The sequence below is a fragment of the Chiloscyllium punctatum genome, chromosome 10 (genome assembly GCF_047496795.1).
Source record: "Chiloscyllium punctatum isolate Juve2018m chromosome 10, sChiPun1.3, whole genome shotgun sequence".
Lineage (NCBI taxonomy): Eukaryota > Metazoa > Chordata > Chondrichthyes > Orectolobiformes > Hemiscylliidae > Chiloscyllium > Chiloscyllium punctatum.
In genome coordinates, this window is record NC_092748.1 from 67285086 (window position 1) to 67311767 (window position 26682).

Below are 26682 nucleotides of genomic sequence, written 5' to 3' on the forward strand. Positions count from 1 at the left end.
TTGAATCAACGATTAGAAGGTGCATAAGTAGTTGTTTGACATGCCATTGGACTTTTCCTCCAACCTTCTTAGTTAATATCTGGTTCAGATGTGGGCTTGGTTAGATAACTGGGAAGACAAACCTAAATCTAGCCACAAAATAATAAAGTGTATTTTTCAATTAGTGTCTCAGTACCATTACATGGCTATTAGAAGATTATTCCTTTAAACCAATTACTTTTGAAGAATTGTTACATTAAATTGAATTGGCCCATAGAGCATAAAACCTATATTTTAAAAGTTATATTCTTATATTCTGCCTAAGGTACCTGAAGTTTGGCACCTTAGGCAGAATAATTTTTATACTACTGCAATACGTATTCAATTCCAAAACAGTCATTTCAAAAATGACCCGCTCAAATCAGTTTTGTCAGATTTTAAATTACTTGTCATGTTAGGCTAGCATCCAAAACGGATGATGGAATAAGGCCAATGGAAACATTTAACTTTAAGTATTAGGAATTCTTAAAAAAAAATTGAGCAGGTGAGATGTGGCAAAGTCATTATAAAAGAAGTAAAAATATCTTAAAGCACTAAATAAAATGAAAACGGCAAGTGCAGAATTCAAATCACTAACGGTGATGGGCATACTCTACATGAAAGGAACATTAAAGTAAGTATTTAAGCAGAATCAAAAAATAATATGTTGAAGCTGAGAGATATGAAGAAGACAGCAAAAGGGCAGAAGGACAGGTCAGGGTCTTTTGCCCAAATAGTTAGTTAATAAACAAATGCACAGAGCATTACTATGATCCTATTGAGACTTAATTCTTCAGACATATGAATTACTCACTGTTCTGACAAAGAATAGCACAAGGTTTGTGTTGACCAAGATGGGAGAAATGCACTGTCTTTCTCTAGTTACATTATTCCACGAGCCACAACACAAATGTAATTGTTTACCTTGCTCCCAAACATGCAGATTAATTGCTCGAGTATGTAATTCAATCCCCTTGAGCCTGTTACACCTTGCAATAACTGATTTGACTAGAAGCTCAAATCCAAACACTCACATAACTCTTGATCAGCTTTCACTTCCTTGCATAACATGCATCTATCTACCATTGCCTTAAAAATATTCAATAACTCTGGTTCCACTACTTTGACAGGAAGAGAAATCTAAAGATGCACAATCCCCACAAAAAAAATCACCTCATCTCTGTTTAAATGGGTCACCACAAATTTTCAAATAGTGCTAGTTCTATGTTCTCCTATAAGAGGACCCTTCCCACCCTGGTTGTAATCTCTTCTAACCTTGCCATGAGGCAGAAGACACAAAAGTTTAAACACGTACCAAAAGGTTCAAGAACTGCTTCTTCCCTGCTGTTATTAGACTTCTGAATGGACCTCCCAAATTTCAAATCTAATCTTGGAACTGGTGTGGTGCACTGCTGATATGAACAATAATATTATGATATGATATATTAATTTTATTTTAGTTTTACAGCAAATATTGAATTGTTTTTGCTCCTTTAAAAAGGAGATACTTGTTTTAAACTAATTGAGTCAGTCATCCAACGTTGGCTGTTCAAAGACAAGAATGCAAGTGGCACAGGAAAGATAATTTCATTGATAACAAAATACTATTTGAACAATAGTAAAAGAAAATGCAAGGAAAAGAATGAATCTCTTACAATTAGAAAAAGGTATAAGGAATAGAATGCAATCAACAGAAACTATCAGAATTGATAAATGAAGACAGCACTGAAAACTGCAATGGAACTTCTAGGTTACCAATAGCAGTGACCAAGTGGTAGAAAGTATTATGTCATAGTGTGGAAAGGCTTTTAGCAAAAGCAGACATGTTTAGATTGAGAGGTGCAGAGCAACTGAGCATTTCATAGAAATTTTAGCTAATTAGAGAGAGCTAATGTAAATATATAGAATGCAGCTCATATTTAATCTTAACAGAGATTTTTAAGGAAATAGCTAGTTGTAGAAATGGGAACAGTAATGGAATGGTGGAAAAATACCATATGAAATTTACTAGAAAGAAATGCAAATTGACTCATTTTCATATGAAGAACAAGGGAAAGCAGTATTAAACAAAGGACACAATATTAAAATTTGTACAGTAGCAGAGAGACTCTGAAATCCTTAATGGTGGCACTACATATTGGGAAAGCAGTTAATAAGGCATACCTGAATCTTGCGTACAGAAACAAATTATGATGAATCTTTATAAATCACTGATCTGAGTTTAAAAAGATAATTGTCTCCAGTTTTGGACACTTTACTGTACAAAAGAATGAAGGCATTGGAGAGGGTGCAGAAGAAATTTACAGGAATGGTTTTGATGACAATCGATATCAGTTACATGGATAGAGTGGGAAAGTGAACTATCCATTTGAAAAGAGAAGGTTGAGGGAAGTACTTTATACAGATGGTAAAAGGTATGGCAGCTTGGAACAGAGTAGATAGAGAGAAACTGTTCACATTTGTGGAGAGGTCAAGGACCAAAGGACTCTATTTTAAGATAATTGACAATAGAAACAGAGGTGACATGAGGAAAAATTATTTTACACAGCAAAACGTTAGTCTGTGGTGGAGGCAGAATTACTCATGGAATTAGATAATTATTTACAAACAAAAAGTTGCAGATCTATGGTGAAAAGTCTGGGAAATTGGACTAGCTGTGTAGCTGTTACAGAGACATGGCACAAACATGATGAGTTTCCTTCCATGCTGGAACTGTTCTATGATGTTGTATAGCTTACATGGACTTCTCTTCGGCAATTGATAAATTCCACATGAGAGTGCCAACTAAAATTTATAAAATTGAAGGCAAATTATTGACCTGGTTAGGAGAAATTGAGTGAGCCAAAAGACAACATTTGCTGCACATGTGCTACAAATTATACTAGAAACCGATTTAATATTATGAGTGATGCATTTAAATACTTTTTCTGGTAGAACAGAACATTAAAATTGTTAAAACAGGACACGGAATCAAAGTTTTTCATATTGCACTCATCACAACATCAGGACGCAAAAACTTGAAAAAAGTAGAGACTGATTGATGCAGAATCAGGGGAGAGTGCTGACTCCTTGGGCCGTCACTGGCATGGACATGCAGTTAATTGGCAATCTTAGTTCTCATACCAAGCAGTGAGACTCGAAATAGTCAGGGTTTTACCATGGGAATGTAGCATGAATTGGCTTCATGAACCCTTTTTTTCCCTACGATAAAGGTGCAATGGATGTGCGTATTTATTTTGCCTTTTTATTATTATATGTAAATTTAACTCACCCAAATGTATCACATTTTGAACCTGATTAATAATTGTAAATTGGTTTCTGGTTTCTTAGTACAGCCCAGATTATTTATCAATGATTTCAATGGCAGAAAAGCTGAAGAAAATTTTAACCATTTGGCCAAGCCAATGGGAGAGCTTTAAAAGGGAGACAGGTGTTATTGAAGATTAGAGATAATAACTAGTTTGTTCATTTGAATTCAGTCATTCAGATGAAAATATTTGTAATTGGTCCTGTAATAGTCTACATTTCCAAGAAAATTAGATCTCATGAGTGGAATAATTAGTTTATCTGTTACATACCACACTCATCTGGATTGCCTTACAGTTTCAGGCATGAATTTCTCAATTCTTTTTAAAATTGACCATGTTTTTACATGTAATTGCATTCCCCAAGATGGGATTTACTAGATACATTAGAGGGTGATGCATGAGGTTCCACTGTCTAATGGACTGAGAATGATGGTCTTTTCTACCTTGTGTGTGCAAGAAAATGGTAAGGAAGAAAGGAAAGAGAAAAACAGTGTAAACTCTCTAAAGTCACAAACAAATAGAAATTGCTCCAGAAACTTAGCAAGTCTGGCAGCATCTGTGTAGAGAAAACAGAGTCAACATTTTGGAACCAGTGATCAGTCTTCAGAACTTTAACTTTAAAATTGTCTCTATGTTGCATTAAGTTGAGTTTCTAATCTTCAAGTAACTGTATTCTTATGGTTATCTCAAAGTCACAAGAGATGAACAAGAAAACCCAGTTAGCAAGTTTCTATCAGTCCAAAGATTAAACATATAAATGAACTAACATTTCCATAGCTGGTATGCAGACCTGTTTGAGTTACTGCTCTAAAATACTGCATTCTTTTGATTTAATTTGATTTGATTTCTTATTGTCACATGTACCTAGGTATAGCAAAGCTTTGCTTTGCCTGCAGTACATAAAAAGTGCATTAAGGTTATAGAACAGAGCAAAGAATATAATGTTAAGGCTGCAGAGAAGGTGCTCAGGGAGCGAGATCAACATTAAATTTAAAACTTGAGAGGTCCGTTCAGAGGTCTAATAACTGTGGGGAAGAAGCTGTTCTGGAAGCTATTCGCATGTGTATGCAGACTTTAATATCTTCTGCCCAGAAGAGGTTGGAAAAAAGTATAACCCAGTTGGAGGAGTCTTTGATTGTGTTGCTAGGTTTCCCAAGGCAGCAGGAAATAGAGTCAATGGATAGAAGGCTGGTTTGCGAGACAGACTGGGCTGTGTACATGACTCCCTGTAGTTTCTTATGGTCTTGGGAAGAGCAGTGCCAAACCATGTTCTGATGAATCCAGATAGAATGCTTTCTACTGTGTATCTATAAAAAAAGTAAGGTTTATACAAGGTTTTCAAGTTGTTAGGGCGAGTTGGCAACCTGCTTTCTGGAAGTCAATATGGAGAAATATGCAGAAATTATCATCCGAGATATGTCTCAACACAATTCTCCCATGAACTAGACCAAATTGAGAACGGTCCACTAAAAGATAATGAAGGAAGGCTATGTGATGAAGCTGAGAGAATGGGTGAGATTCTGAATGATTACTTTGCATCAGTGATCACTGAGGAGAGGAACACGATGAATCTTGAGATTAGAGATAGAAGTTTAATTAGTTTGGATCACGTTGGCGTAAGTAGGGAAGATGTGTTAGGTATGCTGGAGGTTATTAAGGTGGACAAATCCCCAGGACCGGATGGAATCTATCCCAGGTTGCTGAGGGAGGCGAGGGAGGAAATAACTGGTGCCCTGACAGATATCTTTGTGGCATCCTTAAATATAGGTGAGGTGCTGGAGGACTGGAAGGTTGCTCATGTTGTCCCCCTGTACAAGAAGGGAAATAGGGATATTCTGGGTAACTACAGACCAGTGAGCCTGACGTCGGTTGTGGGGAAGTTGCTGGAGAGGGTACTGAGAGATAGGGTCCATTTATATTTAGAAAAGAATGAACTTATCAGTGATAGGCAACATGGTTTTGTGCAGGGGAAATCGTGCCTTACCAACTTAATAGAGTTCTTTGAGCAAGTGACCAAGTTGTTAGAGGAAAGAGGGGCTGTTGATGTGATATACATGGACTTTAGTAAGGCGTTTGATAAGATTCCCCATTGTAGACTAAGGGAGAAAGTGAAGTCACATTGTGTGCAGGGTGTTTTAGCTAGGTGGATAAAGAACTGGCTGAGCAACAGGAGACAGAATAGTAGTTGAAGGGAGTTTCACGAAATTTGAGAAAGGTGACCAGTGGTGTTATACAGGGGTCAGTATTGGGGCCACTGTTGTTTGTAATATACATGAATGATCTAGAAGAGGGCACTGTTGGTATGATCAGCAAGTTTGAAATGACACAAAGATTGATGGAGTAGCAGAAAGCGTAAGGGACTGTCAGAGAATACAGGAGGATATAGATAGACTGGAGAGTTGGGCAGAAAAGTGGCAGATGGCTTTCAATCCAGACAAATGTGAGGTGATGCAATTAGGCAAGTCTAATTCTAAAGCGAATTATATAATGAATGGAAGAGCCTTGGGAAAAGTTGATGGGCAGAGAGATCTGGAAGTGCAGGTCCATTGTACCCTGAAGGTTGCTGCACATGTGGATCGAGTATGCTTGCCTTCATTGGAGTATAAGAGCTGGCAAGTTATGTTAAAATTGTACAAAACATTGGTTCGGCTGCATTTAGAATACTGTGCACAGTTCTGGTCGCTACATTACCAAAATGATCTGGACGCTTTGGAGAGGGTGCAGAGAAGGTTTATGAGGATGTTGCCTGGTATGAAGGTGACCTATGACGAGAGGTTGAGTAGGTTAGGTTTATTTACACTAGAAAAAGGAGATTAAGGGGGGACCTTATTGAGGTGTACAAAATCATGAAGGGTATAGACAGGGTGGATAGAGACAAGCTTTTTCCCAGGGTGAAGGATTCAATAACGAGAGGTCATGCTTTCAAGGTGAGAGGTGGAAGGTTTAAGGGGGATACATGTGGCAAGTACTTCACACAGAAGGTGGTGGGCGTCTGGAAACGCGTTGCCAGCAGAGGTGGTAGAGGCAGGCACGGTAGATTCATTTAAGATACGTCTGGATAGATGCATGAGTAGGTGGGAAGCAGAGGGATATAAATGCTTAGGAATTGACTGGCAGGTTTAGACAGTACATTTGGATTGGCCCAGGCATGGAGGGCGGAAGGGCCTGTTCCTGGGTTGTAAATTTTCTTTGTTCTCTTTGAGAAATAAGTAAATGAAACAAAAACAGGAATTGCTGGTGAAACTCAGTAGGTCCAAGAAGAAAGCAGACTTAACAAGCTATTGAAGAGTTGCCAGACACTAAATGTTATCTCTGCTTTCTTCCCATGGATACTACCAGACCTGCTGAGTTTTGCCAGCAATTCCTGTTTTGTTTCAGATTTCCAGCATCCACAGTTCTTAGTTTCATATTAGCAACAAAAAGGTTTTCTATTGACTCAGGATATGATTCTTGCTGGCAGGTCAGCATTTGTTGCACACCCTTAATTTCCCTTGAACTGAAAAACTTGCTAAGGCATTTCAGAGGGGAGCTTATGGTCAATCACAATGCTGTTGATCTGGTATGACATGTAAGGCAGACCAAGTTAGGATGGCAGATTTCATTCGCTAGAGGATGCCAGTGAACAAGATGGGTTTTTATAGCAATCAATTGTAGTTTCAGGGTTACAATTACTAGCTTTTGATTCCAGACATTTTCATCTATTGAACTTTAATTCTATCAGATGCCATGATGGAATTTGGACCAGAACCCCAGAGCATCAGTCTAGGTGTCTGGATTACAAATTCTGTGACATTATCATTATGTCATATTCTCTTTTGTTGATATACTTTTATTTACCATTCACTATTATTAGTTGTGGTATTGCATTTTGTTCTTACTTTTGCATAAATTTTATTTACCTTAAGATCGGTGTGAAGACATGCCACCTTTTTAGCTTCAGCAAGAGCCTTAAGTTGTTCATAGTCAACTGGCTTATACTTCTGACTTCCAAGGCCATATTTCATTCTTATAACCAGTTTCTCTAATAGAAAATTATTAAAGCATTAGAAATTTCATTGCAGTGTCACGATTATTTACGCATAGAAATTTGAAATAAAAGAGCACATAAAAATATTGGTTTTGAGTTTGACATCTTAATTCTTCCACAATATTCCAGATTCGATCTTCCCAGCATTTTGTAAAACTGAAGCATAATCTCCTCTCTTATGAATCAATTCCCTTCACAATAAATTTTAACATTAGCTTTCCTAATTACTTGCTAGGCCTACACATCAGCCTTTTGCAGATCATGCACTTATGTTATTTACCTTATGTTGCCTCTGGTTCATTTGGCAATTACTTTCAATAGGTATCCTCTAGCTCTTCACTCTTAGGAATAGAAATGGTTTCACCATATCTAATTTGTCCAGACCCCTCATCATTTTGAACATTTCTATCAAATATTCTCTCAATCTTTTTTCTCTAAGGAGAACAGTTCCATCTTTGCTAATTGCTCCATTTAACTGAAGTCTCATTCTTGGAATCATTCTCATCATTGTTTTCTGTGACATCTCCATAGCTTTCACATATTTCCTGAAGTGCTGTGCTCAAAGTTGAACACATATGAATAGGAAGGGTTCAGAGAGATCTGGACCAAATCCTGGCAAATGGAACTAGGACAGAATGGGATGTCTGATTGGCATGGATGAGTTGGACTGAAAGATCTATTTCCATGTCATAAAACCCTATGACTCTATTATCACAATACTCCAGTTGATGTTGAATTGGTCTTTATAAACGTTCATTAGTACTTCTTTGCTTTTGTACCCTATGTTTCCACATATAAAACCCAGGAATCCATATGCTTTTTCTAAGCACTATCTCAACCTGCTGTGCTACTTTCAACAATTCATCAATATTTTGGTCCCTCTACTCCTCCACTCCCTTTGAAATTGTATCCTTTGTATTGCTTATTTTGACTTTTCATACCAACATGTGTTACTTTCCACTCCCCTGCACCCATTCCATCAGTAATGTCTTCTCAAAATCTACCAATATCCTACAGTACACAATATTTCTAAGTTTTGTCATGTACAAAGTTTGAACATGTGCCCAAGTCTAGGTCATTAAGAATAAAATAAAATTTTGTTTTAAAATCAAAATTCATAAAATCAGAAATGGCGTGGTTCTAAACCTGATCACTGGGGAGTCCCATTATATTCCTTCCTACATTTTGAAAAACAAACACTACGTTCTGTCTCCTGTCACTCAAACAACCTCGTATCCATGCTGCTGCTGTCTCTTTTACTCAATGGGCTCGACTCTGTTGACAAGCTTGTTACATGGTACATTACCAAATACTTTTTAGAAATCCATGTATAGCACGTCAACAACATCGCCTTCATCAAATATTTGTGCTACCTCTTCAAAAGAAATTACTCAAATTAAATACTTTTACACTTACATTCTTCCTGGGATGAGGGAATTACTTAATGAGAAAAGACTATACAGATTGAATGTATATTAACTGGAGTTTAGAAGAATAGGAGGTAATCTTATTGAAACAAATGATGCTGAGAGAACTTGACAGGATGAATGCCAACAATCTTGTTATGTGAGATACTAAACTTTAAAATAAGGTGTCTTCCATTTAAGATGGCAATGAGGATGAGATTTTTCTCTGAGGGTTATTCATATCTGTAACTATCTTTATATTTTTAAAGCTGAATTAGATTATTGACTAATAAAGGGAATGAAAAGGTATAGGGGCTAGATACTGAAGTACAGTAGATGCCACAAACAAATTAGACATGATCTCATCAAGTGGTGGAATAGGCTCAAGACTCTGAATGGCCTATTCCTGCTCTTAAATTGTAAGTTCATATGTTTTCTTGATTAACCCACGCTTGTTCAAGTGATTTAATTTCTCCTAAATTATCATTTTAAAAAACTTTGTCACCAAATAAGATTAATATTGACCAGCCTGTAGTTGGTGGGTTGATTCTTTTTTTTTGAACAACAATCTGCAATTCTGTTCTATTCAAGCACCACCCTAAGTGGTGGTGGACTGGAAGAGTACAGCCATTACTTCACAATTTCTAACTTTATTTCCCTGTATCTTTGTTGCACTTAATCTGGTCCTGATGACTTAACAATTTTAACACAGGCAGTCTGTCTCAGTATCTTTATCTAACCAATTTTTACCCAATCTCGTATTTCAACTATCTTCTCATCCATTACGGCTTTGGCAGCAGCAGCTTCCTCAATAAAGACAGATGCAAACTGCTCATTTAGTACCTTTGACATGCCCTCTGCCTCCCTGCCTAGGTCCCCTTTATGGTCCAAAATCATCTTTGATATTTCTTTTTCAACACCTTTACTTTGTTGATTCATATGGATTACTTTAATTGCTTGTTGCTCCACTTTTGACAGAATATGCAGCTCCACCTCACTGACGCAAAAGTATTTAAGTGGAGGACATCCTCTTTTATTGACATAATGATTTTTAAACCCATTGGAATTATATTAATTATGAAAATTCACAAAATATATAAAATCCTAGTGTCAAAATGGAAAAAAAATTTAAAATACTGTCTAAAATACAGTTAGAAGTCAGACTCAAAACACCTTGAAATGTTGACAATGACATTACACACAATATTGAATTAAGTATGTTTTGATTCATAATTCTATCATTATTACTGATTCTTCAGTTAACATAACAAATAGTACAGAAAATGAAGGATAAGAAAAATAATCCAGTGATTAATTTTACAAACAACAACTCAAGAATACTTTCAATAAACATTTGGTCTCAACAATACATTGTGATAACGTACCATCAAATTAATGAACTGTACTCCACCAAAATGGGGTTTAAATTATTTGTGTATTTCCTGAATCTAGTTTTATCCTCACTATCTCCGTTTTGTATTTAGAGTCATAGAGATATACAGCATGGAAACAGACTCTTTAATCCAACTCATGAATGCCGACGATATCCTAATTTAATCTAGCCCCACTTGCCAGCATTTGACTCACATCCCTCCAAACCCTTCCAATTCATTTACCCATCCAGATGCCTTTAAATGCTGTAATTGTACCAGCCTCCACCACTTCCTCTGGCAGCTTATTCCATACACACATCACCCTCTGCATGAAAAAGTTGCCCCTTAGCTCCCTTTTATATTTTACCCTGAACCTATGCCCTCTAGTTCTGGACTCCCCCACCTTGGGGAAAAGACCTTGTCTGTTTATCCTATCCATGCCCCTTATGATTTTATAAACCTCTATGAGTTCATCCTTCAGCCTCTGACGCTCCAGGGAAAACAGCCCCAGCCTGTTCAGTCTCTCCCTATCGCTCAAATCCTCCAACTCTGGCAACTTCCTTGTAAATCTTTTCTGAACCTTTTCAAGTTTCACAACATCCTTCCAATAGGAAAAAGACCAGAACTGCATGCAATATTCCAAAAGTGGCCTAACCAATATCCTCTACAGCTGCAACATGAGCTCTCAACTCCTGTACTCAATGCTCTGACCAATAAAGGAAAGCATACAAAACACCTTCTTCACTATCCTATCTACCTACGACTCTACTTTCAAGGAACTATGTGAGCATAAGAGGTATAGTTAGTAAGTTCACAGATGACACCAAAATTGGAGGTGTAGTGGACAGCGGAGAAGATTACTTCAGATTACAAGATCTTAACCAGATTGGCCAATGGGCTGAGAAGTGGCAGATGGAGTTTAATTCAGATAAATGCGAGGTGCTGCATTTTGGGAAAGCAAATCTTAGCAGGATTTATACACTTCATGGTAAGGTCCTAGGGAGTGTTGCTGAACAAAGTGACCTTGGAGTGCAGGTTCATAGCTCCTTGGAGTGGAATCGCAGGTAGATAGGATAGTGAAGAAGGTGTTTGGTATGCTTTCCTTTATTGGTCAAAGTATTGAGTACAGGAGTTGGGAGGTCATGTTGCGGCTATACATGACATTGGTTAGACCACTGTTAGAATATTGCGTGCACTTCTGGTCTCCTTCCTATCAGAAAGATGTTGTGAAACCTGAAAGGGTTCAGAAAAGATTTACAAGGATGTTGCCAGGGCTGGAGGATTTGAGCTATAGGGAGAGGCTGAACAGGCTGGGGCTGTTTTCCCCGAAGCGTCGGAGACTGAGGGGTGACCTTATAGAGGTTTACAAAATTATGAGGGGCATGGATAGGGTAAATAGGCAAAGTCCTTTCCCTGGGGTCAGGGAGTCCAGAACTAGAGGACATAGGTTTAGGGTGAGAGGGGAAAGATATAAAAGAGACCTACGGGGCAACGTTTTCCATACAGAGGGTGGTACATGTACGGAATAAGCTGCCATAGGAAGTGGTGGAGGCTGGTACAATTGCAACATTTAAGAGGCATTTGGATGGGTATATGAATAAGAAGAGTTTGGAGGGATATGGGCCAGGCGCTGGCAGGTGGGACTAGATTGGGTTGAGATATCTGGTCGGCATGGACAGGTTGGACCGAAGGGTCTGTTTCCATGCTGTACATCTCTAGGACTCTAATAGAAGTAGTCTGAATGGATGGGGCCATGCTCCCACAGAACCAGGATTTTTAGTCTAGCTTTTAGTTACTACTGGAGTTGTGGAAGTCGCTATATCTCCCTCACTCTCTCTTTGCTACAGCTAAAAGCTTGGGTTCTCTTCATGCTGCTAGAACTGATTGTGAGACAGCCTATTTTACTGAATTTGTCTTTGTCAGGGGCATGTTTATGGTATATTACTATATTGGAACAGTTGCTGTTTAACAGTTAAATAATCTATCATTCTGTTAAGTTTTCCAATAGGGTTAAGTGATTCCAATCCTTTCTTTTGTTTGTATTTTAATTAGAGTGTATGAATAAACCGTGTTTTGTTTCATGTCCGACAGTTTGGCCAATTGAATTGCATCTAGAATGTAACACACTGCACTTGCATGTTAAATAAGAAAAAGGGTCTAGGCTATATCTTTGACATGATTTGAGGGGGTTTGGTCTGATCTAGAACAGACTTTAACATGAGTGTAAAATTGTCTTGTACTTAACTGCTCTGGATTTTAATAGTGTAATTGCCACTGATCATTTGCATGTTCGCTAATATTGTGTCTCTATTCTTAATCAAAATTATGGCTTTATCATGCCAGTGTTAAATTTTATACTATATTTTTAACAGGTTGGCTTATAACATTCAGGCAATTAAACATGTATATTTTGAATAAATCTAAATTGAAGAAAACTAAAAACTATTTCCAAAATATACTTAGAGAATAAGGATTTGAAAATTGTTTTGCTAGTTTACTTTCTAATCTGTACTTCTTTTCTCCCAATAATGATTCCTGTCAAATTTATCGGGTTCCTTGCCACATGTCATTTTTTTCTTGAGAGAGACCAGACAGCAATGGTGACAAATTATTTAAATATATGATATGATATGTTGAGGATCAGCTAGCTCTGAACAAAGTGAAACACTGGGTCTGTATACCTCAGAAGATCACTGCCTGTACCAGCCCAGACATCAGAGTCAGAATTGGGAAAGCTGGAAGATTTTTTCCTTTCTGAAAATGTTATCTTTGAGCTACGATAGATGACCTAATGCACTAATGAGGAAATCAAACCTGGATTGAATGGGTTACAAAACTGAGTAACTAGGTGAGTTACTATTAAAGAATATTCATAAATACCTGCATCATCTGCTCTGTGATTTGTGATGAACATTCGAAGATCCCTTCCACTCATTGCTCCTGAAGAAAAAAAACACAGTTTATCCCAGTTTTATACATTGAATTTTTAAACATTCAGATAATTGTAAAGACTACTTATTTTGGATTGTAGACGAAAATGTTGGAAAGGATATTGCTTTAAACCAAGCAATGTGTGGAAGACGATGTTACAATTTTAATAAGTTACTAGAACTCATTCTGAGTTGGATGTACAATGTTGCCTTATTCAAATAGTTGGGGGAGAATTCCAGAAGCATTGACTCCAGGTGTGCATTCAGGCAGTATTGCCTAAGGAATGTCATTTGCTTGATTTTTCAACTGAACAGCTGTTGTGTGGGGCTCAGCATAGCAAAAGCCACTTGATTAGCTCCTGGGAAAGTGGCTACAGTCCTGGGTGTGAATAATAGAACAGAAACACCTAACCTGTTAAAACCAAAAGCACCTCAATCTCAAGTAACACAAAAAGCTCCAAGGAACTATTCTCGCTATTTTCCTGTAAGTTGCTGACTTTGCGAACTGCCTGGTGAAAGGAAAAAGGGGGGCAAAGGTTGAGGAAACCACCTTCAGAGACACTAAAAGGAGCAAGTTCTCAACCAGTGAATAAAAGACAACATCAATGTGCAAACAAAGTCATATGATCAGCAGAAAATGAAAGAAAGTGGCAGAAACCAAAAAGAAACAACTCTAACTCCTGCAGCCAGATTGATGTTATTAAATTGTTTCTCTTTTTCTTTTCCTACCCCTAATATTCTTGTCATATCTCTTATGTTCGTATTATGTGTATAGGAATTCTTTTTAAAAAGGGGTAGAGTTTAAGTTATAGATTTAGCAATTCACAGTTCTTTCTTGCCATTGATTGAACACAATTTGATTTTAACAATTAGTGATTTTCTTAGGAATGATAAAAGCCAGCTGTGCATATTCTTATAACCTGAATTACATAGGTACAATTGGAAAATTCAAAGTTTTAAACAAATTTCCACATTTGTGACAACTCCAGAAACAGGAGTTTGATTTCCAGTGCATTACTCCTATGAGTCGTGACAAAATTCAAGTATAATCATGTGAAATATTAGTCTATATACAAATGAAGCAACAAATTATTTAAGATTTAGAGTTACAATTCAAAATGGAATACATTGTCGTTGAGGTTTTAAGTTATTCAGCATTTTCTGGGTTTTTTTGTTTCATTTAACACAATCATCTTTATTGATTCCCTATCTTTAATGGTGTGAGTCGAAGAGTGTGGTGCTGGAAATGTACAGCTGGTCAGGCAGTATCTGAGGAGGAGAGTTGACGTTTCGAGCATAAGCTCTTCATCAGGAACTTTCTCTTATCTTTAATGGTTGTCAATGTAAGTTAAGTATTACAGGCAGAGTTTTACAGGGAAATGAATGGCTAGAGGTGTGGTAGATTAGGTCCATCTCAACATCAGGAATAACATTCTGTATCCTTTAATTAAGTTCCAGTTAAGGCAAAATTCTCACGAGAGAATTGAAAGTTGCCTATTAAGGGAGATTGTTGCTCGCTGATGACTTTATTAACTGCACATCTTGTTCAATTAATAGGCAACTTTCCATCATTCCAACTGCCATTAATTCTTGTCATGGAAGCCACAGAAAGTATTTGGCAACTTTAGTTCACTGCTTGCTCTGAAGGAACTCTATGTTGAACAGCAAGCACCAACATCAGGTATCCACTTCGCATTTTATTCCAGCCTCGGGCGACTGTCTGTGTGGAGTTGCACATTCTCCCCGTGTCTGTGTGGGTTTCCCAGGGTGCTCCGGTTTCCTCCCACAATCCAAAGATGTGCAGGTTTGGTGAATTGGCCATGCTAAACTGCCCATTGTGTTCAGTATGTGTAGGTTAGGTGCATTCATCAGGGGTAAATGTAGAGTAACAGTGTAGGAGAATGGGTCTAGGTGGGTTACTCTTCGGAGGGTCAGTGCGGGATAGTTGGGCCAATTAGCCAGTTTCCACACTGTAGGGATTCTATGATCTCAGGGTACACTACATGGGTACATGCACTCTATATACTAGCCCAAACATTGGCATCCAGCATATGTCAGGCTCTAAAAACCCTAATGACAGATTTCCAATCCACTTACAGTAAGCTTCTGCACTTCGCTGTTATACTTCAGGGTTCAATGGAAACTATCTTGTAACGGTCCAGCAAGAACAGTTTGTGTTCAAGTTCAGGTATCCAACCCGACTTGCTCTTTTCACATTCACTCACTTTAATCCTATTTGGATGCTCAAAGCATTCATGTTTGCCTTCTCTTTACTTGCATTTATCCATCCTGCCAGAGGTATCAAACTGACAGTTCTGCTGTATTGCTATGCCATCTAGCACAGACATGAAACCAAGCAGCTTGTCATGGTTGTCAGCGACCTTAGTTAGGTCAAACGAGATAACTTCTGGTCAGGGACTTGGACACAGTCAGCTGCTCAGTGGTCCGAGTCAAGATCATCATCTCATAAGGAGTTTCAGCCAAATGTCAGGAAGCCTGGCACCCATCTTGACATTTCCTGCCCTATTGTAATCTGTTTCCCTCCTGGAATGACTGAAAGGGACAGGTACTAAGAAAGATGAAAGTGGGTGGCACAGCAGTGTAAGAGAAGGTGTCCCAGATGTGTGAGTAGGCAGCACAGAGGGCATGCTAGATTAGTGCTGTTAGGGGATGTGAGTTATAGCAAGTGAGGGTTGATATTGCAGGCAGTCGTGAGTACAGTACAACATGAGCCTTGGTTGGAGATGGGTCCAGCAGCAGAGACAAAGTGAGTACAAATTTTTGGAGAGAAAATTGTGGTGCTTACACTGATGGAGTGAAGGCCATTGACCATTTTCCTACAGTGCTGTGGGTTCCTCCAAAGACTGCACTGGCCAAAAGGGCAACCTTGGACCATGCTTTGGTGTAATGGCTACATGGTTGTTCCTGGCACCATCCTGTTCAATAGGTCATCCAGGTCCCCACATGCAAATCAGGTCACTAATTTTTCCTTCTCTACCATGTCTGGAGCTCATGTCGGTGACCATGCATGGCAGGTCCAAGCAGACAGAGCCTGTCTGGATCCACAATGGCCTTTTCAAGATGGCGTTAGGGTTGCTGGACCATTTCTACAAAGTTGAATTTTTGCCGGTACAAGTGGTAAAACAGGGCTAGAATCAGATAACATGGGCGCAATAGGAGCAGAGTAAGTGGTTAGTAAGGTAAGTTTTATAAGATGTGGCAACGGCCTCATTGGCCTTGCAGAGAGAAACTCTTCACAAAACTCGGTGAAACTGACACTTAGCCAAAGAAAAATGAAAATTCGGCCGCTTTAGTACTTTTACTGTTCATATTATCAAACAAAATGATAATAGAATATTTCTTGTAATTTGAAAAGTTTTAGTAATAATATTAATATATACAGCTAATTGATAAATCTGCTTTGGCGTGAGTTTTCAAAAGACTTTGGAAAAGAATCAGAACAAAATGATTTGGTTTAATGATCTTACCTATTACAATGTTGTGGCTCTAAGCTCTCAGCACACTATATTGGTGTGATTCAGAAACTTTGAAAAAGTTCATTGCCACATACTTTTGTATTGGCATTAGTCTCAGCTACAAGTACCAAGTGGTGATGGCTGGCCACATGATGTCTTTGGTAGAAGATAAGCTTGATCTTGATGAAAAGTAAATAGTTTTATTATTTAAGCTAGCTGAATTACATCTGGGATATAGGATGTCTCTTATAAGACATCAGGTTCAACATAAAAATGCACATTATAGTTAACTACATTGACTTAGCATTAAAACACACTATGAAAAACTATACAAATACTGGTAAAGATACACAGTTCTTCCAAAGAACAGTCATAGAGATGTACAGTATGGAAACAGACCCTTCAGTCAAACTCTTCCATGCCAACAGATAACCAAAATTAATCTAATCCCATTTGCCAGCATTTGGTCCATATCCATCTCACCTTTCCTATTCATGTACCCATCCAGATAACTTTTACATGTTGTAATTGTACATCCACCACCCCATTTGGCAGCTCATTCCATACATGCACCACCCTCCGCCTGAAAAAAGTTGCTCCTTAGGTCCCTTTTAAATCTTTCACATTTTACCTTAAACTTATGTCTTCTACTTTGGGCTCCCCTCCACAGGGCAAAAGACCTTGACTCTATACATGCCCCTCAAGATTTTCTAAGGTCACCCTGCAGCCTCCAGTACTCGAGGGAAAATAGCCCCAGCCTCTCCCTATATCTCAAACCCACCAACTCTGGCAATATCCTTGTAAATCTTTTCTGCACCCTTTCAAGTTTTACAACATCCTTCCTATAGCAGATAGATCAAAATTGAACCCACTTTTCCGAAAGTGGTCTAATGTTCTTCCTATCTTGATTGGCAATGCCTAGCTCATGATGTGCTAACCCTTTCAAGTGCTAGCTATCTTATACATGTTATTCAGTGAATACATGAATCTTCTAGCCCAAACATGCCTCAAGTTCAATTCCTGGTCTCTAATGAGATAACAGCTACAAGCTATTAGATTAGATTAGATTACTTACTGTGTGGAAACAGGCCCTTCGGCCCAACAAGTCCACACCGCCCCGCCGAAGCGCAACCCACCCATACCCCTACATCTACCCCTTACCTAACACTACGGGCAATTTAGCATAGCCAATTCATGTGACCTGCACATCTTTGGACTGTGGGAGGAAACCGGAGCACCCGGAGGAAACCCACGCAGACACGGGGAGAATGTGCAAACTCCACACAGTCAGTCACCTGAGGCAGGAATTGAACCCGGGTCTCTGTGAGGCAGCAGTGCTAACCACTGTGCCATCGTGCCGCCACGGTGTTTAACGATAACTTGGATTAATATAGTTCCTTTGATGTAGCAAATGGTGCTTTACAGGAAAGTGACCAAATGTTTAGTTTGTTATAAAGAGGAAGTGTTTCAAAGGAAAAGAGAAATGAACAAATAGAGAAACAGAAAAATTCATAACCTAGGGCTCAGACCACTGCAGGAACATGTTTCAATGATAGCATGAAGGAAAGGATTGGTAGTGAAGTTAATGATGTAGGAAGGAAGAGTGTCTAGATGGTTGTACAGGTGGAGGAGGTTACAAAGATAGGGAAGGGAAAGACCATGAAGGATTGGAATAATTGTATTAAAATGCATGTTTGGTTAAACTGGGAGCTAGCAACCATAAAGTGTGATGAATCAATAAGAAATGAGGCAGCAGAGTTTTGAGGAGCAGTCCATGGAGTGTAAAAGATGGGCAACCAGTCAGAATTACATTGCTCAAACATTGCACATATTACATTTTAATTAATTTAATTTTCTTTTGAACTCTTTTGTCCTTTTAAGAGCCTTATGACTTTTAAATTAGTGTAATTGACTGTTACATATTTATTTAAAATATAAAGAGACTGTTGAAATGCTGAGGAGACACGCAGATATAATGAGTAAGTCTAGATTAAATCTAGTTATTGACTGGTTTTCTACTTCCCTATATGGCTTCAGAATGAAAATATAGCAGAAAATACTGCCTTAAGGTAAAAGCTGGGAAGTGGTGGATGGGAAATCAAATTCTAATGAATTACTTTCGTGAATAATGGCTGAAACTAAGTGTAAATTACCCACCATGTTCTTGGAATCTGAATTTTGTGAAATGTGGGGAAAAAAGTTTAATGGCTATGTGGACTTGGACTAACACAAGGACTAGCATAATTTCTTTTATTTGGGGGGGGGGGGGGGGGGGCGGAAATCAAAAAATTGGAAATGAAGTATTATATCAGCTAGCTGACAATTTGTTTTGGATCTTCTAAGCTTCATGGATGAAATTTACCAGAAAGACCATCTCTTAGATACCAAATGAAGCATGGTTAAATTGATAGATTTCAAAAGGTGAATGGTTAATAGGGCAATGTCATGGATCTAAAGACTCAATTTCTGTAATAGCTTCTACAATTTAGAAATTTCTTCATGATGAGTCACACTTAAATTGCTGATGTGTCAAATAGATAGTTCTTGGTCTTAACTTGTGCTCTATCTCTGACGAAGATAGCCTTTTTTTAAAATCAAATCCCTGCTCTTTGGAAAGATTCCTGGAAAAGTAGAGATTTCCAGCAGCTTTCACAAGAATGAAGTTTTTTTTTGCAGTTCTGGCTCTACAACAGAATTGGACTAACATTTGGTGAATGAATCCCAGTAACATTCAGTTGTTGTTTGGTTTTATGCTCATTATCTGGCTTCTGAGTGAGTCAATACCTAAATTGGCAGGAATCTGAAAGCAATGATGCCAATGGAAATACAATTAGTTGAGGTTGAATATAGTGAGATGGAGAATGTTGAATGTCTGGAGTTTAGCTCATTGGCACAATACTACAGTTCAATGCATCATAATATTTGACTGCATTTATTGCACAAATGCAATAATTTGTTTATGTAGTAATTACAACGAGATCAGCCAGCTGGACCTCGTAGAATGAGTCCCCTGATAGGGATTGTTAATCTCATTTAATTAGAGAGCTCTGACTGACATAAAAAGGTTGTCAGATATTGATTTGATGAGACAGTAATATAGTCAAGGACTATTTGTGTATCGATAGAGGACTTGGTGATGGGATACTCTTCTTTAGAATTAGTCTGATTCACTCGAACCAAAATATGAAATTTATAACGTGACTCTGAAACTGAATGTTTTGGTGACAATCACTAGAGATTGAAAGTAGTCATGTCAATAAATAGGGAAAAAAGAATTCCTGCTTTGTCCAGAAACAAGGTGCTGAAATGTTCATTCAAAACTCTCAAAATTACTTGTGGCTTCAAGCACCAGTTAATGAACTAGATGCAAGATATTGTAAAGTGACCAGCCATCTAACAATTAGCTAATCCCTTCACAAGAAGAGAAAGAAAATGTTAACATGAGAAATGCACAGCGTGAAATTCCTAGCAGGCTTACACTTTGTTTTCTTTTTTAAAAATCTGGAAATACTCATTAGGCAGCACCTGTGGCGATAAACAGAATAGGATCTTCGGTTGATGATATTTTCCGGCTTTGAAATATTAATGATAACAAATTTTAAGTACAAAGCTTACGGATGGAACTTAGAAGGGAGATCTGTGCTTAGAGAGACTAAATAACAAATGGGATGGTTGCATAAAGCAAAAGGAATAAAGCAAAAGCAAGTAAAGGAATAAAAATTCTGAGTATAAATTGGATAAGTAGAATCATCACTAACACTACTATGTGAAAATAGGCGACAGACTACAATCTGAAATCAAACTCAACAGTGGCACTTAAGCTTTGGGCATCAATCTCGAAGTGATGTGCAGTTTGTAAGTTTTGATTGTATTTCATTATAACAATGATGAAGTTGGGAACAGGGAGAAGTATTGGCATGGTCTCAGAATTAATTGATTTTAAGGTGCCCACTAGAACGTTGCTGTGGGAATGGTTCGTTTGGAATGCTGATAAGGGAAAGAATAGAAATATACTTGGATGATCTCATTCTGGAAGAGGTGGAAATGGCAGATGTGGAGGTTGTGGACAGCGAAGAGCACAAGAAGAAGCTAATCTTTCTGGCAGGGAGAAAGAGAACAAATCAGACACTACCTTTTCGAGCATTTTTGTAAGATCAATCTACGGAACCTAGTCATTAGACTGAACATTTGGCATAACGTTTAACAACGGAATTTATGAGAAATTAAAAAATACATACTTACGAAGCTACTTATTTATCAGTCACCATACCTTGCAATGAATGGTAAAACGCCAGTTTATCTTGCCGCCAATATTTATCTTGGACTCACAATGCTAACGTACATCATCCACAAAAACATTCCGGAGCGAAAAACTAGGAAAACAATTTACTCTTACTTCTTCCTTTTTACTGTGTAAACTGGTGGAAATTTGACTCCCATCTCAGGAGTCCTGGCAGGTCAAACTGATGGGTGAGCCTTTCCCAGAGGCGGATTCCAGTGCTGGGGGATCCAGGTGAGCCCGCTGCAGTGGAGGAGGCCGCACTCACCTTTCCATCTTCCTCACTCAACCGCGGATTGTTGACAGGCGATGCCGCGATGGCAACCAAGTACGCCCTTCCCAATTGGCTCGTTTCGCGAGGGCAGCGCCCAATGGAGGCGAGGGTAGTTGGTGGGCTGACCAATGCGGCCAAGCCGTGCCTGGGAGCAGGGCGGTGACGCAGGGACGGTCGGAGCCAGCTCGCTCTCTCTCTTTTTTTTCTCTTTCCCCCTTTCCCCTGAAGTTGGGAGATGTGAGAGTGAGAGCTTGTGGGTGTCGGAACGGGGTTACCGTTCCCGTCTGATCTTCTATGGTGCTTCCTTTCGAAGTCAGGCCCGGTCAGCCAGAGCAGTAAGTGTTTCGGTGTTAAATAAAGCGTGTATGTGGGAGGGAGCGAGCGAGTGAGTGAACAGGGGGGTTGGTTCGTTCACGAGTCGCAGACAGGTGTTCACATACCCACGGGCCAGAGGAAGGTGAGAAACATTTCATTGGGTGGCTCTGATCCAGAGCTCGGGTGCTTTATTTATTTCCAACTCGTGCCACCCTTCTCCCGTTCGTGTCCCAATGCTCAAAGGCAAGGAACGGAACGGCTTCAATGACCATTGGGTCTCTATTGTTCTTGATGAAAACCGAGGCGAGAATACTCCCGAAATGATGCATTTTAATTGAAAATGGTGCCGCGGTGATCCGCGATTGCGGACTGTTTCACTTGAACGAGTCCTTCCTGCAGTGAAGGTGTGGCGGCAATAAAATGAAAATTTCTGTTGAGATAAATCTGCATTTTGACCTCGTGTCCGTTGTTGGCTACATATCTTTCTTCCCTGCCCCTTATTCTGTATATTTTTCAGAACCATGGTAATAGAATATGGCCACTGTTTAGAAACCAATCGAAGGGGTTTGAGCGCTTATTTAGCATCATTATTAGGAAAAATACGCCTTTGCGCCAATGTGCTGCATTGGCTGTACTGGTCTGTCGAGAATACGATCCTTGATTGTTAATGGTGATAAAACAGTCCCTGTGCGGTAACTGGGCGTTACCAAATGTGTGTGTGTGGCTGTGGTTGCTGTTTAACTTTCTACTCGTTCGTCGACTTGTGTTAATGTCGAATATTCTTCGTAGTTGCTCCAAATCATTTTTATATTCAAGCAACTCTATTCGAGACACTGCAGAAACCTACAGCGAAGCATTGTCGACTGCACATCTCCAATATATCTGCTAAATCCTCTGAATTTGGCTGTTGAATGACATTTTGTAAGCGTGATGCAAATTGGGTTATTTACAGGGCAATCTTATTTCCAGATAGTTTAGTGACTTTTCACTTCAAAAGTGGCAAATAAAATTATTTTGTGCAACAGGAGTGTTTTTCTACAGGGAGTTTTACAAAAGTCAGTTTTGGAAGACCAGTTCCTTGTTCAGACAGAATATATTGTTTATCAATTTAACCCACTCGTTGCTTTCTTTACATGCTTAGCATTTATAAATAATGTACTTTGATTTTCAAGCCTGAACCTATGATGTTTGGAGCACCTGTAAAAAGTCTAGCCCCAAATGAAAACATATTAAATCTTGCATTCTCTTGGTGGGAAAAAAAACTGCCGGGAGAGAGAAGCAAATTACATAAAATATGGGATTTTTTTTGTTAGATTTGCAGATGTGGCATTGTGGGGAGAGCAGCAATAATAGAAGTTGCCTCCCAAATTTAACTTCTTGTTCAAGCAAGTACTATTGTCAGATTAAAGTGTTGAGCAAAAAAAATTAATAGACACTTGCACAGTACCTTCTCTTTCTTCAACTTTTATGAATACTTCAGTGTGGTGTAGTGAACAATGAAGAAAGATGAGTACAACAAGATCTTGATCAGATGGGCCGAGGAGTGTAAGATGGAATTTAACTTGGATGAATGTGAGGTGTAGCATGTTGGTAAGGCAAATAAGGACAGAAATTCTGTCCTTAATGGTAGTGCCCTGGGGAGTGTTGCTGAATAGAGACCTTGGAGTGTAAGTTCATAGCTCCTTGAATGTGAAGTCACAGGTGAATAGGGTAGTGAAGAAGGCATTTGATACACTTGCCTTTTATTGATCAGTGCATTGAGTATGAGTTGGAATGCCATTTTGTGGTTAGGGCACTTTTGGAATACTGTATTCAATTCTTGTCTCCCTCCTTTTTAGGAATGATGTTGTGAAACTTGAAAGGGTTCAGAAAAGATTTATAAGGATGTTGCCACGGTTGGAGGGTTTGAGCTATAGTGAGAGGCTGAATAAGCTGGGGCTGTTTTCCCTGGAGTGTCAGAGGCTAAGGGGGTGACCTTTTCATAGAGGCTTATAAAATCGTGAGGGGCATAGATAGGGTATCCAAAGCTAGAGGGCATCAGTTTAAGGTGAGAGGGGAAAGATTTAAAAAGGACCTAAGGAGCAACTTTTCATGCCGAGGGTGGTGGGTGTATGGAATGAATTGCCAGAGGAAGTGGTGGTGGCTCATATAATTACAACACTTCAAAGGCATTTGGATGTGTACATGAATGGGAAAGGTTTGGGATATGGGGCAAATGCTGGCAAATGGGACCAATTTAATCAAGGATATCTGGTTGGCGTTGATGAATTGGACTGAAGGGTCTGCTTTGGTGCTGTACAACTTTATAATTGCAAATAATGATCTCAGATAGCTGAGATGGGACATGTGCAACTTACAGCATATTATGACCCAACTGGTTATACTAGCGGTTATGGTGCATATATGCCATTTTACTGCATTAATGACAATTTCTTATCATACTGAAGTATTGACAGGAACATGGGGGGGCCATTTAGCTCCTCGAGTAAGTTCTCATCCAAAGTGAGAGTCTGTATCTTGTTCATGTATTTGTATCAGGCATCATCCATTCCACATGGAAGTTAGTATTGAAATGTGAAACTGTCTCAATATTCCCCCATTTATATTGTTCTTGATTGATTAATGAATATTCTATCTTTTCAACTCATTATTCTGGGCATATTGAAACAAAAAAATTGAAGCAACTTTCTGACTTAGAATGTTTCAACACTCACCTCATGTCGTCTGCCTTTTCTAAGGGATAGCGAAGTTGATTAAACGTTACTGCTTCCTTTTAACATTCCATGCTGGTGATTATTTATCAATTGTTCTGTTGTTATTTCATCCTGTAGCAAAATTTTGTCTGTCCCGACACTGAAGCTAATTGACCTATATTTTTCTAGATTTAGGGGTGTTTTGTCTCTAATATAATGCTGGCTGCAGGTATTTTGGGTTGTATCTGTGCTCTTAAACTCTGCCATTGCTTTGCCATTTTGTTTTTCAACTACCTGTCCAATGTGCTTTTCAGATTTTCTGAAAGCCCTTTACAGTAGGGAATGTAGTGTTGATTCAATTCTCAGCAAATTTATTTTAATTTAAGAAATGTTTTGTGGGTACTTGGAGTTTTGAAGGGGTTGGATTTTACTTGCAAGGCTTTAGAAATCCTTTCTTTATAAGTGTTTTTTTTAAACTGGAGTGTTATGATGAATAGTTACCTCGGTGCCAAAGCAACTCCCAAGATTTTTCAGCAACAGAAAGGTAAGTCAGTTATGCAAACTGGTCATTTTGATCTCATGGGGATTTTATGCAATTATAAATTGTTCCACCATCTGTCACAATGTGGTACAATCATTGTGCTGTCTTTTGTTAAGTCACGGCACTACCTTTTTGAGAATTTAGTTGGTTCTGCTATAATGCATGTTTCTTCAACGTGAATTGGCTTAACACGATTGAAGAATTTCTACCACTTTCTTTACCTATATTGGCTATAATGCAGTTCCGACCCCATTAGTTTACATGGTGCGGCTATTGTATGATTTCTTTTGTAATGCAGGATTGCATGAGAACTGTTGTTATATCAGAACCAACTGAATATACACTTTTTCACACATGGGATGGTGCATATGTGGAATGAGCTGCCGGAAGAAGTGGTGGAGGCTGGTACAATTAGAATGTTTTAAAAGACATCTGGATGGGTGTATGAACAGGAAGGGTTCAAAGGGATACGTGCCAAACGCTGGCAAATGAGACTGGACTTATTTAGGATACCTGGTCAGCATGGACAGGTTGGACCGAAGGGTCTGTTTCCATGATGTACATCTGACTGTGACTCTGAAAATTTTACAACCACAGTTTTCCACTAGGTATCTCAATGGGCTGGAGCCCTATTGTTAGTACGGTCAAGACATGGAGGGCGATGCGTCAGTGAGGGTTGCTTAGAAGACTTCACCACTTACACTAATGCCAGGGTTCCGACCAGAGGTGATGGACTCAGGGTTCAAACTATGGGCAGTGAGAGGAGTTTCCAGTTTGGGAGACTTGTTTGAAGGGGAGGTTATGATGTCTTTTGAGCAACTGAGCTGCAAGAACGGGTTGCCCAGCAGAGATCTTTTCTGTTTTTTGCAGGTTTGGGATTTCATCCAGAAGACTGCGTTCTCACTAAGCCCTATAAGCCTGATACAGAGAGGTAGTTGCTATGTTCCAAAAGCACAGTTTCGGTTAGTACCCTCTATCATCTGCTGGGTGGTCGGGCCTGATAGGATACTAAGTAGTTCTACGAGGTCTGGGACCAAGAGCTAGGAGTGGAGATCCCTTCTGAAATATGGGAGAACGCGCAAAAGATCTCAATCTTTCATAAGGTATGTGCTACGCAGTTAAAAGTTCTGCACAGGGATAATCTAGCACCGGACCATCTGGCGAAGTTTAAAAAAGGGACATCTTCAATGTGCCCCAAATGTAAAATAAGTGTAGGTACTCTTACCCATTGCTTCTGGACATGCCACAGGCTCCGTGTTGTTTTTTTGGAGCGCTGTGGCGGGAGAGAGGGAGGGTATTAAGGGTTGAAGTAGTCCTGATATCTCTCCTCTTAGGTCTACAGAATTTATCATCTCTAGACAGGCATGGGAAGAAACTACTTGCTTCTGTGCACGGAAGAATATTCTGATGAATTGGGTGTCTGAGAACTTGCAGGGTTTGCTGGGATGGTGAAAATTAATTATGGAGCACATTCTCTTGGATTTTTTTTTGCAAACAATGCATCACACAACAGACCATTTTTATAAGACACTGCAGCCCTATTTGAGTTATTTGGATATAGATTTGTTGGCTATCTTAACTAGGATGTTCGTTTAACCAGGGTGGTTAGGTTTGTTGAGCCCAGGGCCCTGGAGGGGAACTCCTGAGTTAATACAGGTATAAAAACAATGCTCCCATTCTTTTGTTTGGGAGCTTTGCGTCTAGCATTGCTATTATTTTCCTTTTGCTTTTATTTCTTTGATCTGTTAGTCACTTATTTATTGGTGTTTTGCACAGTTACGTTTTGTTTTGTATTGTAGATTTGAAGTTAGCAGACAGTAGTTATATTGTAATTTTTTTCTCTATACTGGTATTTGATTGTGTTTTTAGTAACTTATTTTTTGTGAAGTCAAAATTTATTTCGCTAATATATTTACAAAAACAAAAGGATCTTTCGGTGTGTAATAGCAATGATATTAGCAAGCAGGCTAAGCATCCAATCACATGGAGGGGACTGTTGTGATCGTGATAGTGCCCCTACCTCAAGCCAGAGGTCTAGATTT

General features: G+C 38.9%; 2 protein-coding genes across 12 annotated transcripts in view; one reads left to right on the plus strand and one right to left on the minus strand.

The window, feature by feature from the left end:
• LOC140482249 (coiled-coil domain-containing protein 148-like) overlaps positions 1-21098 on the minus strand; it is a 91951-nt gene extending 70853 nt beyond the window's left edge. For 3 of the 4 annotated variants that reach the window (XM_072579396.1, XM_072579394.1, XM_072579397.1), the window contains exons 1-3: positions 20935-21098; positions 13013-13072; positions 7226-7347 (exon numbers count right to left, since the gene is read on the minus strand). In XM_072579396.1, the coding sequence (XP_072435497.1) occupies positions 7226-7347; positions 13013-13067 (177 nt within the window). In that variant the 5' untranslated portion in view covers positions 13068-13072; positions 20935-21098. Of the gene's footprint in view, positions 1-7225; positions 7348-13012; positions 13073-20780; positions 20837-20934 lie in introns of those variants that run through there. The other variant, XM_072579395.1, reaches the window with a different exon arrangement.
• A 137-nt stretch (positions 21099-21235) lies between these two features.
• The window catches only part of pkp4 (plakophilin 4), a 213203-nt gene continuing 207756 nt past the window's right edge, over positions 21236-26682 (plus strand). For all 8 annotated transcript variants that reach the window (XM_072579401.1, XM_072579403.1, XM_072579400.1 and 5 more), the window contains exon 1: positions 21236-21426. The gene's annotated coding sequence lies outside the window, so the exon portion shown is untranslated. The remainder of the gene's footprint in view (positions 21427-26682) is intronic.